General features: G+C 51.3%; 1 protein-coding gene across 3 annotated transcripts in view; it reads left to right on the plus strand.

Annotated features, from left to right (window-relative positions):
* Positions 1 to 718: 718 nt before the first annotated feature.
* The window catches only part of PLTP (phospholipid transfer protein), a 15,574-nt gene continuing 1,738 nt past the window's right edge, over positions 719 to 14,554 (plus strand). Inside the window, exons 1-12 of one of the 3 annotated variants that reach the window (XM_032263564.1) lie at positions 719 to 999; positions 1,615 to 1,725; positions 1,823 to 1,922; positions 3,319 to 3,447; positions 3,717 to 3,872; positions 5,161 to 5,224; positions 5,310 to 5,373; positions 6,376 to 6,467; positions 8,227 to 8,403; positions 8,486 to 8,545; positions 11,702 to 11,866; positions 11,972 to 12,039. In XM_032263564.1, the coding sequence (XP_032119455.1) occupies positions 1,626 to 1,725; positions 1,823 to 1,922; positions 3,319 to 3,447; positions 3,717 to 3,872; positions 5,161 to 5,224; positions 5,310 to 5,373; positions 6,376 to 6,467; positions 8,227 to 8,403; positions 8,486 to 8,545; positions 11,702 to 11,866; positions 11,972 to 12,039 (1,175 nt within the window). In that variant the 5' untranslated portion in view covers positions 719 to 999; positions 1,615 to 1,625. The other 2 variants (XM_032263565.1, XM_032263563.1) reach the window with 2 other exon arrangements.

The following is a 14,554-nucleotide window of genomic DNA, read 5'->3' on the forward strand; positions in this document are numbered from 1 at the left end:
TCCCAGCTACTCAGGAGGCTGAGGTGGGAGGATCGCTTGAGCCCAGGAGTTAGAGATCAGCCTGTCATAATGAGACCCTGTCTTAAATAAATAAAATAATAATTTTTTGTTAAAAAAAAAAAAAGGGCCAGGCTCACACCTGTAATCCCAGCACTTTGGGAAGTCAAAGCAAACTCTCTTAGTGAGGCAGAGGTTGCAGTGAGCTGAGATCACGCCACTGCACTACAGCCTGGGTGACAGAGCGAAACTCCTTCTTAAGAAAAAAAAAAAAAAATCCACCAGCCCTGAGAAATGGCAAACCTTCCTCCTCTAGGGTGATTCCAGTTGCTGGTGTGGTATGTTCCTCGGCTGATAGCACTTGCCTAGATTTGGTTTCCCAAGTGGGAAAGGTCTCTGGGACCTCAGGGTCTCCGGGTGATGACACAGAGACAGATGGGTGCGACCTATAGCAAAGCCAGGCAAGGAGGTCCTGAGAGGATTATGGGTGGCAGGGAAGGAAAAAATGTGCCTTGACATTGTGCCTGGACCTGGTTGCAATAAAGGCCGAAGAGTTCCTATCATCGTGCACATTTAGCGAAGGAAGAAACTGAGGGTCAATGACCCAAGTGAAGTGACTTGCCCAAGATCGTGCCAGGGAGACATGGGTAATTGCAATTTGAACCAAGGTCCCAGAAAAGCAGGATTGTTGGGGCTGAGTGGGCCGACTTCTGCACTTCCTTCCCTCTCCCTGGGCTTGGGTCCCCCACTTGTCCAGACAGCGGCTGGGCTTGTCACGGGGCTCTGTACAGCCTTTTTCCCTCACCCGGCTGCCAGTGACCCGCCCCGTCCCCTCCCAGCCCTCGGGGGAGGAGGGGAGAGCTGTAGAGAGGAGGAGGGGTCGGGGAGGCCCGGCTTTATAAAAGCGGCTGGAACAGCCCTGCCCGCCAGACCCCGTCGCTCGGATCCCCTGAGCTGCCCGCCACCCCACGTGACCGCGCCGCCCCCCAGCTCCACCGCTGAGTGAGTTGGGGCGCGTCCCCATCCCGTCCCCAGTTCCTCGCCGAGCCTCGTGGGCACTGAAGCCAGGGTGGGGAGGAGAGCCGCTGAAGAAGGGCGCTGACACTGGGGACACCAGGCAGAATATCTGATGGGAGAGATTTAGGACCTGAGGGAGCCGGGAGACCCGAGAGACCACGGCCTGGTCGGCCACCCGCTCTCCTCCCCCGGCGCGAGGCCTAGGAGACCGCAAGCCACCCTCCAGGAATGCGCGTGCAGTCATTGCCATGGCAACGTGCAAGCCTGCGCGGGCCCACTGCTAAAGGAAAGGGAAGGTTGTTGGGGGTGTGGGGGCTGGTCCCCTGGAGGTCCAAACTCATCACGCGGCGGTGGCACGAGGGAACTGGGGACGTCCCCTCCCCCGTGTCCCAAATCCTTTGGGAGCCACAGCGCAAGTCGCATCGCCTCTCTGAGCCTCAGTTTCCATATCTGACAAATGGAGGCAAGATTATTGGTTCCAAGTTCCCCGAAGAGTTATCTGGAGGGTAACGATCCAGGCTAGTCTCCACTTATGGTTGGACGTCCAAGGAATGGGTTTACACCGCTCAGATAACTCCTGCGACCCCACCCCACCCACAGGCCCGCTCGCCATGGCCCTCTACGGGGCCCTCTTCCTGGCGCTGCTGGTAGGCGCTCACGCAGAGCTCCCAGGCTGCAAGATCCGCGTCACCTCCAAGGCGCTGGAGCTGGGTAAGGCGCAGGGACAGACAGGGACGGACGGGAAAGGACGGGTGTAGGGTCGCCCCAACAGTGTGAGTGGGAGCTAAGGGTCTCGCTTCTGCCTCAGTGAAGCAGGAGGGGCTGCGTTTTCTGGAGCAAGAACTGGAGACCATCACCATTCCGGACCTGCGGGGCAAAGAGGGCCACTTCTACTACAACATCTCTGAGTGAGTGGAAGGCGGGGCCTCGCGATCCGGGGCGGGGCCTCGGCGGTGGAGGCGGGGCCCGGGAAATCTCGGGGTCTCGGGAGACTGGAGCCTAAGTGGGAGGGGGGCGTGGCCAAGTCGATGAGGCACGACTTAAGAAACCGGATGGGGCCGAAAAGATAAAGGCCTAGCCAGCCATCATAGGCGGGACCGGGCAGATGGGCGTGGCCTGGAGAAGGTAGGTGGGGCCAAGAAGAAGGCAGCAGAACCCCTGGATGTACGGCGTGAGCGAAGAGCACCAGATAGGTGGAGTCAAGGAACTTGCCAATGGACAAGAGTGGAGTCTTGGGCAGGGGGTAGAGCTAATGAGATGGGTGGGGGAACTGAAGGCTCTACATTTGGTTTAGCATCGGGGGTACTAAGATAAGGGGCGGAGCTTAGGTGATAGAGGCAAAGTGAACCGACTCCTCTATTAGAAGGGTCTAGGCTGGGCGCGGTGGCTCATGCCTGTAATCCTAGCACTTTGGTGAGGCTGGCTGAGGCGAGTGGATCACCTGAGGTCAAGAGTCCAAAACCAGCCTGGACAGCATGGTGAAATCTCATCTCTACTAAAAATGCAAAAATTAGCCGAGTGTGGTGGTGGGCGCCTGCAATCCTAGCTACTTGGGAGGCTGGGGTAGGAGAATCACTTGAACTCAGGAGGCCGAGGTTGCAGTGAGCCGAGATCATGCCATGGCACTCCAGTCTGGGCTTCAGAGAGAGATTCTGTCTCAAAATAAACAAATAAATAAATAAAAGTTAAAAAGACCAAGCCTAGCAACCCCAGGGTGTGGGAGGGGAGGTGGGGCAAGCAAACAAGACTTTTTCTTTTTTTGAGAGGGAGTCTTGCTCTATTGCCCCAGCTAGAGTGCAATGGCACGATCTTGGCTCACTGCAATCTCTGCATCTTGAGTTCAAGTGATTCTCCTGCCTGAGCCTCCGGAGTAGCTGGGACTATAGGCTCATGCCACCACACCCAGCTACTTTTTGTATTTTTAATAGATACGGGGGTTTCACCATGTTGGCCAGGCTGGTCTCAAACTTCTGACCTCAAGTGACCTGCCCGCCTTGGCCTCCCAAAGTGCTGGGATTACAGGCATGAGCTACCTTGCCCAGCAAACAAGCAAACAAGACTTCTAAACGATGGGGTTAAGCTCACTTTTAACATGTGGATCAGGAAGACCTCATCTCTCAGCCACCCAAGTTCAACTTTGAGCCACCCAAGTCTAAGTTGGGCACTTGAGGGACAATGGAAGAATTCATTACACCCACTCCCACTTCCCAAAGCCTGGACTTGAAAGAGGAACAGACACATTTCCTGTGGTTGGGCGGAGTTCTCTCTATTTGGCCCTGGATCTGACCCTGAGGTCGCCTGTAGGGTGAAGGTCACAGAGCTGCAGCTGACATCTTCTGAGCTCGATTTCCAGCCACAGCAGGAACTGATGCTACAAATCACCAATGCCTCCTTGGGGCTGCAGTTCCGGAGACAGCTGCTCTACTGGTTCTTGTAAGGACCCAGCACCCTCAGGGGAGTGGAGGGTGGGTCAGGAGGGCCAGAGGTGCTGTGGGGCTGTGGGCAACTCCCTTAGCCTTCCTGAGTTTTAGTTTCTTTATCTATACAATAGGAACAAGCATACCCACTTCATAAGAATTGATTGGAGGGTATGGTAGGATGTGTGGAAGGAAGTGTAACCTTACTAAGAGGTATCGTGATGTGTGGGGGCACTGAGGACTAATTAAGCTCCTACCTGGAGTGAATATTAACCCCCTTGGCAGCTATGATGGGGGCTACATCAACGCCTCAGCTGAGGGTGTGTCCATCCGCACTGGTCTGGAGCTCTCCCGGGATCCCGCTGGCCGGATGAAAGTGTCCAATGTCTCCTGCCAGGCTTCTGTCTCCAGAATGCATGCAGCCTTCGGTGGAACCTTCAAGTAAGCCCCATCCCCAACCCCAGCTCACCCCTTTTGAGCCCTGCAGCTCATCTGCCTAGCGCAGTGCAAAGTGCACAGGCTTGGGAATCAGACCAACTGGGTCCAAAGCTCAGCTATTACTTCCTGGCTGTGTGAACTTGGGCAAGTCACTGAAGTTCGGTGCCTTGATATCCTCATAGGTAACATGGGAATAATAGTAAAGCCTATTTTATAAGCTCATTGCCAGGATTGTGTTGGTACATGTAAAAATATATAGAACAGCTCTTGGCATATGATAAATGCATATTTAAGTGCTGGCCACTTAGATTAGAGTAATTGTGAGGACTAATATGCACAGTTGGCCATGTACTGGATTCTCAATTGGTATCTGTAAATAATTATAACAAAAATAATATAAATATTTTTTGAGATGGAGTCTCACTCTGTTGCCCAGGCTGGAATGCAGTGGCACAATGTTAGCTCACTGCAACCTCCACCTCCTGGGTTCAAGCGATTCTCCTGCCTCAGCCTCCTAAGTAGCTGGGACTACAGGGATGCACCACCATGCCCAGCTACTTTTTTTGTATTTTTAGTAGAGACGGGGTTTCACTGCATTGGCCAGGCTGGCCTCAAACTCCTGACCTCAGATGATCCGCCTGCCTCGGCCTCCCAAAGGCCTGGGATTACAGGTGTGAGCCACTGCGCCTGGCCTATTTTTTAATTTTTCCTGCTCAGAAGGAGATATGGTTCTTGTTCTGGAAGAGGGTGGGGGAAACAACATGGTGGATTATCACCTGGTGCTGGTACACTGACAGTATTATTTATTCATCAAAGTATATGCCAGGCTCTGAGAATGCAGGAAGGAGCTCAGAGTCTATCTGGAGTAAAAAACATTTGTTGTCAGGGCCTGGAGAGAGGGACTAAGAAAGCGCTTTGGGGATTCAGAGGAGGGGAATCTGGGAAGACAGCCCAGAAGAGGAAGCATCTGAGCTCAGATGGGGAATTACAGGGTAGGAACGCAGAGGGTGGAAGGGATGGATGTGGGGATGCTCAGAGCGGGTTTGAGGCACTGTGGGTGGATTCATTTGGCTGGTGGGAGCAGCGAGTAGGTCGGGAGGTCTTGAGAATCAGGCTGAAGAGGGAATTTGGGCCTGGTTCTTGGAAAACCTTCATGGAGGAGCTGTTATTTAGGCTGAAGCTGAGGACTCCCACTGCCACTATTTCCCTGGTCACTGATATCTCCTGGACCTGGACCTGGACTGGGGCAGGGGCAGGTTCTGGGCTCACCCGGCCTCTCCTCTCCTCACAGGAAGGTGTATGAGTTTCTCTCCACGTTCATCACCTCAGGGATGCGCTTCCTCCTCAACCAGCAGGTGTGGGCAGCGGCAGGTTGTGGGGTGGCAAGGGTGGGCATGCTCTCACTTTGAGAAGGCCCTGACTCTGACCCCCACCTCGCAGATCTGCCCCGTACTCTACCATGCAGGGACGGTCCTGCTCAACTCCCTCCTGGACACCATTCCTGGTGAGTTGGTGGGGGGTGAGGCCAGGTGTGCAGCTGTCATGCAGCACCTCAGAGCAGGCCCCTTCCAAGCCCTGCTGTTGAACAGTCCTGGGTTCAAATGTGGCCTCTGGAGCTGACTTGCTGTGTGATTTTGGGTAAGTGCTGATTTCTCTCCGGGCAAAGTGCTTGTTTACTCACTTGGTTGGCAGTACCTCCTCCTGGGGTTGCTGTGAGGGTTATCTGAGAATAGTTGTCAAGGTCCTCAATATGTACATGCTGACAACTGGCATCCCTTTGTCTTCATTTAGGTGCTCAATTAACATAAATTCCCTTTTTCTTTTTTTTTTTTTCTATAAAGACGGGGTTTCACCATGTTGGTCAGGCTGGTCTTGAACTCCCGACCTCAGGTGATCCGCCAGCCTTGGCCTCTAAAGTGCTTGGATTACAGAAATTCCCTTTTTCTAAGCCATGACTTCTGTCTCCTGTGGGGCAAAGATATTGTCCCATCACCCCCACACACAGGCATGAGAAGGAAGGAGGAGGTAGGAGAAACCAAGGGAAAGGAACCGCATCCCATTTTTTTTTTTTTTTTTTTGAGATGGAGTCTTGCTCTGTCACCCAGCCTGGAGTGCAGTGGTGTAATCTCGGCTCACTGCAACCTCCGCCTCCTGGGTTCAAGTAATTCTCCTGCCCCAGCCTCCTGAGTAGCTGGGATTACAGTCACCCACCACCATGCCTGGCTAATTTTTGTATTTTTAGTAGAGACAGGGTTTCACCATGTTGGAGCAAGCTGGTCTCGAACTCAAGCCAAGATTGTGCCACTGCACTCCAGCTTGGCACCTGGCAATGGAGCAAGACTCTGTCTCAAAAAATAAAAAATAAAAAAAAGCTAATTCGACCCTCATGACAACCCTATGAAGGATGGATGTATCATCATTTTATGGGTGGGACTCTAAGCCCAGAGAGGTTAAGCACCTTGTCCCACATCACACAGCCGTGAGTGACTTGAGCCCCTTCCTGCAGTGCGCAGTTCTGTGGATGACCTTGTTGGCATTGACTACTCCCTCATGAAGGATCCTGTGGCTTCCACCAGCAACCTGGACATGGACTTCCGGGTGAGCTGCTTGGGCTGGTGTATAACTTCTGACCTCCTAACGAGATCTCTTTCTCTGCTAAATTGCAAGATTTTACTTCCTAAAGCACAGTTCTGATGAGCCCACTCTCATTAATGAGAATGCTATGGCCACCTATTACTGCAGAATTAGGTTCTGTCTCCTGGGTCTGGCATTTGAGCCCTGTTAATCTTACCTGGCCCCACTTTTTTTTTTTTTTGAGACGGAGTTTTGCTCTTGTTGCCCAGGCTGGAGTGCAATGGTGCGATCTGGGCTCATTGCAACCTCTGCCTCTCCGGTTCAAGCAATTCTCCTACCTCAGCCTCCCGAGTAGCTGACTGTAGGTGCGCGCCACCATGCCCAGCTAATTTTTGTATTTTTAGTAGATATGGGGGTTTCACCATGTTGGTCAGGCTGGCCTCAAACTCCTGACCTCAGGTGATTCACCCACCTCAGCCTCCCAAAGTGCTGGGATTACAGGCATTAGCCACTGCACCCTGCCTGGCCCCATCTTTTAAATCTTATCCTGTTTCTTTGCTGTTCCCCAGATTGACCCTTGATTCCCACCTCAGGGCCTTTGCTCATGCATGGCCTTTCCCCAGCTTCCTGAAGGAGTTGGACACAAATCTCTATGCAAATAATCTCATTTCATCCTCTCACACCTCTGTGAGTCAGGTAGTAACATCATCCTAATTTTAGGGATGTGGAGACTTACTTGTAGAGGTGACATCACTTGCCCAAGGCCACATAGCTAGTGTGTAGACACTACCTTTAGTCTCCCAGAGGAGTACAGCAGTTTCAGAGTGCAGACTCGGGAGCTAGAATCAGTTGGGTGCAGCGGTTCTTGCCTGTAATCCCAATACTTTGGGAGGCCAAGGTGAGAGGACTGCTTGAGCCCAGGAGTTTGAGACCAGTTTGGGCATCATAGCGAGACCCCATCTCTACAGAAAAAGAAAAAGAACGCCTGAAATGTTCAAATCCTAGCTCTGCCACTGACTGGCTGCATGGCCCTAAGCATAACTTTTCAGTGTCTGTGTAATGTGTGATGGAAATAATCCAGTAAGAAAGCATACATTGCTATGCAGATTAGAGTTGATCTATGTAAACACCTTAGAGAACCTGGCACAGAAGCATGATAAGTCTGCACAGTATATGTAAACAGTAGCTGTTGTTACTGCCTCTAGCTTTCAAGGCCCACTCAGATGTCACCTCGTGACCCTCCCTCCTCCAGTCTGACGGGCTCCCCGCCTTGTAGCAGGTGTCCTCCTTCCAATGCCTTTTAAGAGATGTGCTTGTTGGCCTGGCACAGTGGCTTACACCTGTAATCCCAGTACTTTGGGAGGCCAAGGTGGGTGGATCACAAGGTCAGAAGTTTGAGACCAGTCTGGCCAACATAGTGAAACCCTGTCTCTACTAAAAGTACAAAAAATTAGCCGGGTGTGGTGGTATGTGCCTGTAATCTCAGCTACTCGAGAGGCTGAGGCAGGAGAATCATGTGAACCCCGGAGGTGGAGGTTGCAGTGAGCCGAGATAGCGTCATTGCACTCCAGCCTGGGCAACAGTGCGAGACTCCATCTCAAAAGCCAAAAAAGCAAACAAACAACAACAAAAAAAACAAGAGATGTGCCTGTGAGTCCGCCAAGAACAGCAGCTGGGTTCCTGCCATCCTCCCGCAATGCCTAGCACAGGGCCAAGGTATCTGCTGTCCGTCCAGGTGCCAGCCCAGTCTGCCTCGACCCTGACCCTGAGTTCCCCACCCCAGGGGGCCTTCTTCCCCCTGACAGAAAAGAACTGGAGCCTCCCCAACCGGGCGGTGGAGCCCCAGCTGCAGGAGGAGGAGCGGATGGTATATGTGGCCTTCTCTGAGTTCTTCTTCGACTCTGCCATGGAGAGCTACTTCCGGGCAGGGGCCCTGCAGCTGTTGCTGGTGGGGGACAAGGTATGCCAGGGCCTGTTCGTGGGATGGGCAAGAGGGGGTCTGTGACGGAGCCCACTCCCTCACTCCTGATTCCCCTGTTCAGGTGCCCCATGACCTGGACATGCTGCTGAGGGCCAGCTACTTTGGGAGCATTGTCCTGCTGGTGAGTGCTGGCAAGGGGCAGGGATAGGGCCACCTGCATGCCAGTGAGACCAGGGAAGGGTGCAGGTGGGGATCCCAGTGGCAGCCACACAGACAGGGGCCTGGTCTCTTATCTGTGGCCAGTCCCCGCTGCTTTGTCATGGCCGTTCCCATCTGTGAAGGAGGCTGGTCCTTCCTGCTCCTTCCTGCCCTGTCTCCTTCGCAGAGTTGCGGAGGATTAGAGAGAACTCAAGCTTTGCAAGTATGGGGTCTTTAATAATAATTAACATATTCTTTTGTTTATGGGGGAAGGGAGTGAGAGTTATACATTTTATTTATTGTTTGAGACAGAGTCTCACTCTGTCACCCAAGTTAGAATGCAGTGGCACAATCTAGGCTCACTGTGACTTCTGCCTCCCGGGGCTCAAGCCATCTTCTTGCTTCAGCCTCTTGAGTAGCTGAGACCACAGACTTGTGCCACCACGCCTCGCTAATTTTTATATTTTGTTGAGACAGGGTTTTGCCATGTTGCTCAGGCTGGTCTTGAACTCCTGGGCTCAAGTGATCCACCCATCTTCACCTCCCAAAGTGCTAGAATTACAGGTGTGAGCCACCTACCACACCCAACAGAGTTACGTATTTTAGAAGAAATAATTCAGTCATTGTCATCATCAAATTTATGGCTAAGCAATTAAGGGCAGGGTTTCTGTTATCAGACTGCCTGGGCTTCAAGCCCAGTTCTGAAACTGAATAATTACACAAGCTCTACAAGTTACTTAACCTCCCTGTGCCTCAATTTCCCCATCTCAAAAATGGGAATAGGGCTGGGCGCGATGGCTCATGCCTATACTCTGAGCATTTCGAGAGGCCAAGGTGGGAAAACTGTTTGAGCCCAAGAGTTTGAGACCAGCCTGGGCAATATAGTGAGACCCTATCCCTATTGAAAAATAAATTTTTAGTCAGATCTTTTTTGGAGGGGGGACACAATCTCCCTCTGTCACCCAGGGTGGAGTGCAGTGGCGCAATTTTGGCCCACTGCAACCTCTGCCTGCCAGGTTCAAGCGATTCTTATGCCACGGCACCCAGCCTGCAAAATAAATTTCAAAAAAAGTAAACAACAACCATTGAGTCCAGCCCTATAGGGTCCCGTGAGTCCCTCTCTGCTGGTGTGGAGATGAGAAACTGTGGAAATAAAAGACACAAGACACAGAGATAGAGGAAAGAGAGTTTGGGCCCAGGGGTCCATGCCAACCAAGGTGCAGAGTCTGGCAGTGGCCCCAAATGCTTGGACGCTCTGACTTTTATTGAGTCCACAGCAGGGTGCAGGGCAGGTAGGATGAGGTGACGGTGGTCAGTGATAGGGTCAGATAAATCACGTGTCTTGGAGACAGAGGCCCAAGACTTTGAAGAAACTAAGGCAAGGAGAAAACCTAAGGCGTCAGCACTTTTTTCATACTTGTAAAGAAATAACAAGGTCACTAAGATTTATGTTACTATTACTAATTCTTCAAAGAAAAAGAGGAACCAGGTGCAGAAGCAGAACTTAAAGTAGCTATGGAATGTGACCGCTGAAGCACAGGACCACAGAGAGACAGTTAAGTCCCCGGATGTCTGTGGGTGTCCCTGACAGCCATCAGGCCTGCCACAAGAGCTTGGGAGAGGGAAGTTTTCTCCTCACTCCCCCAAGGAAGGAGACATCTCAACCATCTTGGATGTCTCCTTCCCTAACTGGCTAAACAGGGGGCGCTTTCCCAGTGCTGACGCTGCTGCACAGCCGAGGCGCCCTCCAGCAGCCCTTATGCGTGCGTGACAGAGGGCTTAGAGCATCCTGCCTTACGGTCACCTCTTTTCCAATGCCTCTTCAGTCCCATACTTCATGACCTGAGACTTATTAGTAAGATTAAAGATTATATATGTATATATTTATGATTACATATAAATAGCTATGTGATTATTTTTATATATAGGAATAACTATGTAACTATATCTCTAATTCTTTTCTAGTTCTATATTTATATGAGAACATGCTGGGGCTTCAGACCCTTGCTTTGGCTCTTGCCAAAGGGTTTTCCCCCTGCAAACAACAACAAAATTGGCAGTAATAATACCTGCCTCAAATGTTTGTTATGAGGTTTAAAGAAGCCAACACATATACAGTGTTTAGAATCATGTTTGGTGAAGATTAGGCAGTTGCATCTTATAGTATTCCTACACTGCCTATAGAAGAAAGCACAGCAGTTTAGAGAAAGAAGATATGGCTGGGCATGGTGGCCCACACCTCTAATCCTAACACTGGGAGGCTGAATCTGGTAGATCTCTTGAGCCCAGGAGTTTGAGACCAGCCTGGTAACATGGCCAAACCCCATCAAAAAAAAAAAGGTACAAAAATAAGCCTTGTGTGGTGGCATGAACCTGCTGTCTCAGCTGCTCAGGAGGCTGACGTGGCAGGATCGCTTGAGCTGAGGACGCTGAGGCTGCCCTGAGCCATGATCATGCCACTGCACTCCAGCCTGATACAGAGACCCTGTATCAAAAAAAAAAGGAGAGAGCAAAAAGATACAGCAAGGGGGCTGGGCACGGTGGCTCACACCTGTAATCCCAGCACTTTGGGAGGCTGAGGTGGGTGAATCACCCAAAGTCAGAAGTTTGAGACCAGCCTAGCCAACATGGCGAAACCCCATCTCTACTAAAAATACAAAATAGCTAGGTGTGGTGGCGGGCACCTATAATCCCAGCTACATGGGAGGTTGAGGCAAGAGAATCACCTGAACCCAGGAGACAGAGTTGCAGTGAGCCGAGATCGCACTACTCCACTCCAGCCTGGGCAACAGAGTGAGACTCTGTATCAAAAAAAAAAAAAAAGATACGGCAAGGGGCTGAGATACTAATGCAAAAAGGACATCCATGAAGAGCTTGGACTGGAGATGGACCTGAATATTGAGATGTATTTAGGAAGCAGAAGAGAAGAATACATTCCTGTTCCTTTGTGTGGCAAAGGCATAAAGTCTAGACGCAGCTCTGAGGGTTTTGGAAGCCAGAGCTGTCTCTGTATTTGCAATATCTGAGTCCCCAGGTCCCCAGAGGGCAGAAGCTGCACCTGCCTTCCTTCCCCTTCTTCCCCGGGGGCTCTACAGGAAACAGCAGGGACTTGACCCACCCCTGCTGCCCATCCCCCCAGAGCCCAGCAGTGATTGACTCCCCGCTGAAGCTGGAGCTGCGTGTTCTGGCCCCACCGCGCTGCACCATCAAGCCCGCTGGCACCACCATCTCTGTCACTGCCAGCGTCACCATTGCCCTGGTCCCACCAGACCAGCCTGAGGTCCAGCTGTCCAGCATGACTATGGTGCGGATCCCAGAGTGGGGGCTGCTGGCCAGGGGTCAGGGAGAAATGGGCTGTGGGTCACTGATTTTTCAGTTCAGTAACATTCTCCTCTCCATGTTGCCGAAGGATGCCCGTCTCAGCGCCAAGATGGCTCTCCGGGGGAAGGCCCTGCGCACGCAGCTGGACCTGCGCAGGTAGGCAGGTACACCTCCCTGCAGTGTCTTGGGGACAATCACACCTGTCCACTGGGATGCTAGAGCTAAAATTCAGTCATACCTATAAGCCACTGAGAGCTGGGGTCTGTCTTTGTTAATGTATGCAGAAGTGCTTTGGTAAAGCCTAACTCCTCCACATTCTCACACATCCCAGAGGCACACAGGGCAGGTATTATGAGAGATGAGCAAACGGGTCCACAAGGTTAAATAACATGGCCACAGTCACACAGCAAAGATCACAACATGGGTTTTGACAAAAACCTCAGCACAACACAGCTTTGTGACCTTAAGGCCATTTTATCTTTCTTTTTTAAAAATGTTACTCCTTTTTTTCTTTTCCTCCCTGAGATGGACTTTTGCTCTTGTTGGTCAGGCTAAAGTACAATGGTGAGATCTTGACTTACTGCAACCTCCGCCTCCCGGGTTCAGGCAATTCTCCTCAGCCTCCCAAGTAGCTGGGATTACAGGCGTGCACCACCACGCCCAGCTAATTTTTGCATTTTTAGTAGAGACAGGGTTTCACCATGTTGGTCAGGTCTGGAACTCCTGACCTCAAGTGATCCACTTGCCCTGCCCTCCCAAAGTGCTGGGATTACAGGCGTGAGCCACCGCACCTGGCCTTATTCTTTTATTTTTACTGTATTTATTTATTTTTGAGACAGGGTCTGACTCTGTTGCCCAGGCTGGATTGCAGTGGTGCAGTCATAGCTTACTGCAGCCTTAATCTCCTGGGCTCAAGTGATCCTCCAGCCTCAGCCTCCCAAGTAACTGAGACTACATGTGCGCACCACCATGCCTATTTTACATTTAGTAGAGACAGGGTCTCACTTTGTTGCCCAGGTTGGTCTCCAATTCTTGGGCTCAAGTGATCTTCCCACCTTAGCCCCCCAAAGTGCTGGAATTACAGGCATGAGCCACTACACCCAGCCCATTCTGTCTTTCTAGGCCTCATTTTCTCCATGTGTTTAGTACAGGTAAAAGTAGCATCTGCCAGCCGGGCGCGGTGGCTCAAGCCTGTAATCCCAGCACTTTGGGAGGCAGAGGCGGGTGGATCACGAGGTCAAGAGATCGAGACCATCCTGGTCAACATGGTGAAACCCTGTCTCTACTAAAAATACAAAAAATTAGCTGGGCATGGTGGCGTGTGCCTGTAATCCCAGCTACTGAGGAGGCTGAGGCAGGAGAATTGCCTGAACCCAGGAGGCGGAGGTTGCGGTGAGCCGAGATCGCGCCATTGCACTCCAGCCTGGGTAACAAGAGCGAAACTCCGTCTCAAAAAAAAAAAAAAAAAAAAAAAAAAGTAGCATCTGCCTTCTATGGCTGTGCTGTCCAATATGATAGATACTAGCCATACTGGACTAGTGACTATTTACATTTAAATTAATTACAATTAAATAGTTTTGGCTGGGTGCCATGGTTCACGCCTGTAATCCCAACACTTTGGGAGGCTGAGGCGGGTGGATCATGAGGTCAGGAGATCAAGACCATCCTGGCTAATGTGGTTAAACCCTGTCTCTACCAAAAATACAAAAAAATTAGCTGGGCATGGTGGTGTGTGCCTGTAGTCCCAGCTACTCAGGAGGTGAAGGCAGGAGAATCGCTTGAACCCAGGAGGCAGAAGTTGCAGTGAGCCGAGATCACGCCACCGCACTCCAGCCTGGACGATAGAGTGAGACTGTGTCTCAGAAACGAAAAACAAAATAGTTTTCCAGTTGCACTAAGCCACATTTCATTAGCCGCATGTGGCTGGTGACTATCGCAGTGGACAGCGCAGATAAAAAACATTTCATAGAAAATCCAACTGGACAGTGCTGTTCTAGGGCTAGAGGAGATAATGCTGGACCCCAGGTTCTAGAGGCAGGTTCTGGCAGCTGTGTGACTTCAGGCATGCTTAACCTTTTGGGGCCTCATTTTCCTCATCTGTAAAGTGCAAATCCTAATAGTGCCTACTCCTTAGGCTTGTTATAAGGACTAAACCAGTTGGTACTGTATTTTAAAATATTTTACTAATATTAAACTTTTTAAACATGTTGGCTAGGTGCGGGGGCTCACACCTGTAATCTCAACACTTTGGGAGACTGAGGTGGGTAGATTGCTTGAGGCCAGGAGTTCAATACCAGCCTGAGCTACAAAGTGAGATCCTGTCTCTACAAAAAACTTTAAAAGTTGCCAGGCGTGGTGGCTCATGCCTGTAATCCCAGCACTTTGGGAGGCCGAGGTGGGCAGATCACCTGAGGTCAGGAGTTCGAGACCAGCCTGGCCAATCCCATCTCTACTAAAAGTACAAAAAAATAGCTGGGCATGGTGGCGAGCGCCTGTAATCCCAGCTACTCAGGAGGCTGAGGCAGGAGAATTGCTGGAACCCGGGAGGCGGAGATTGCAGTGAGTCAAGATCGTGCCACTGCACTCCAGCCTGGGAGACAAGAGCGAGACTCCATCTCAAAAACAGAAAAAAATGCCGGGCGCGGTGGCTCAAGCCTGTAATCCCAGCACT

Source organism: Sapajus apella, unplaced genomic scaffold (genome assembly GCF_009761245.1).
Source record: "Sapajus apella isolate SASKATOON/1434 unplaced genomic scaffold, GSC_monkey_1.0 scaffold137, whole genome shotgun sequence".
Lineage (NCBI taxonomy): Eukaryota > Metazoa > Chordata > Mammalia > Primates > Cebidae > Sapajus > Sapajus apella.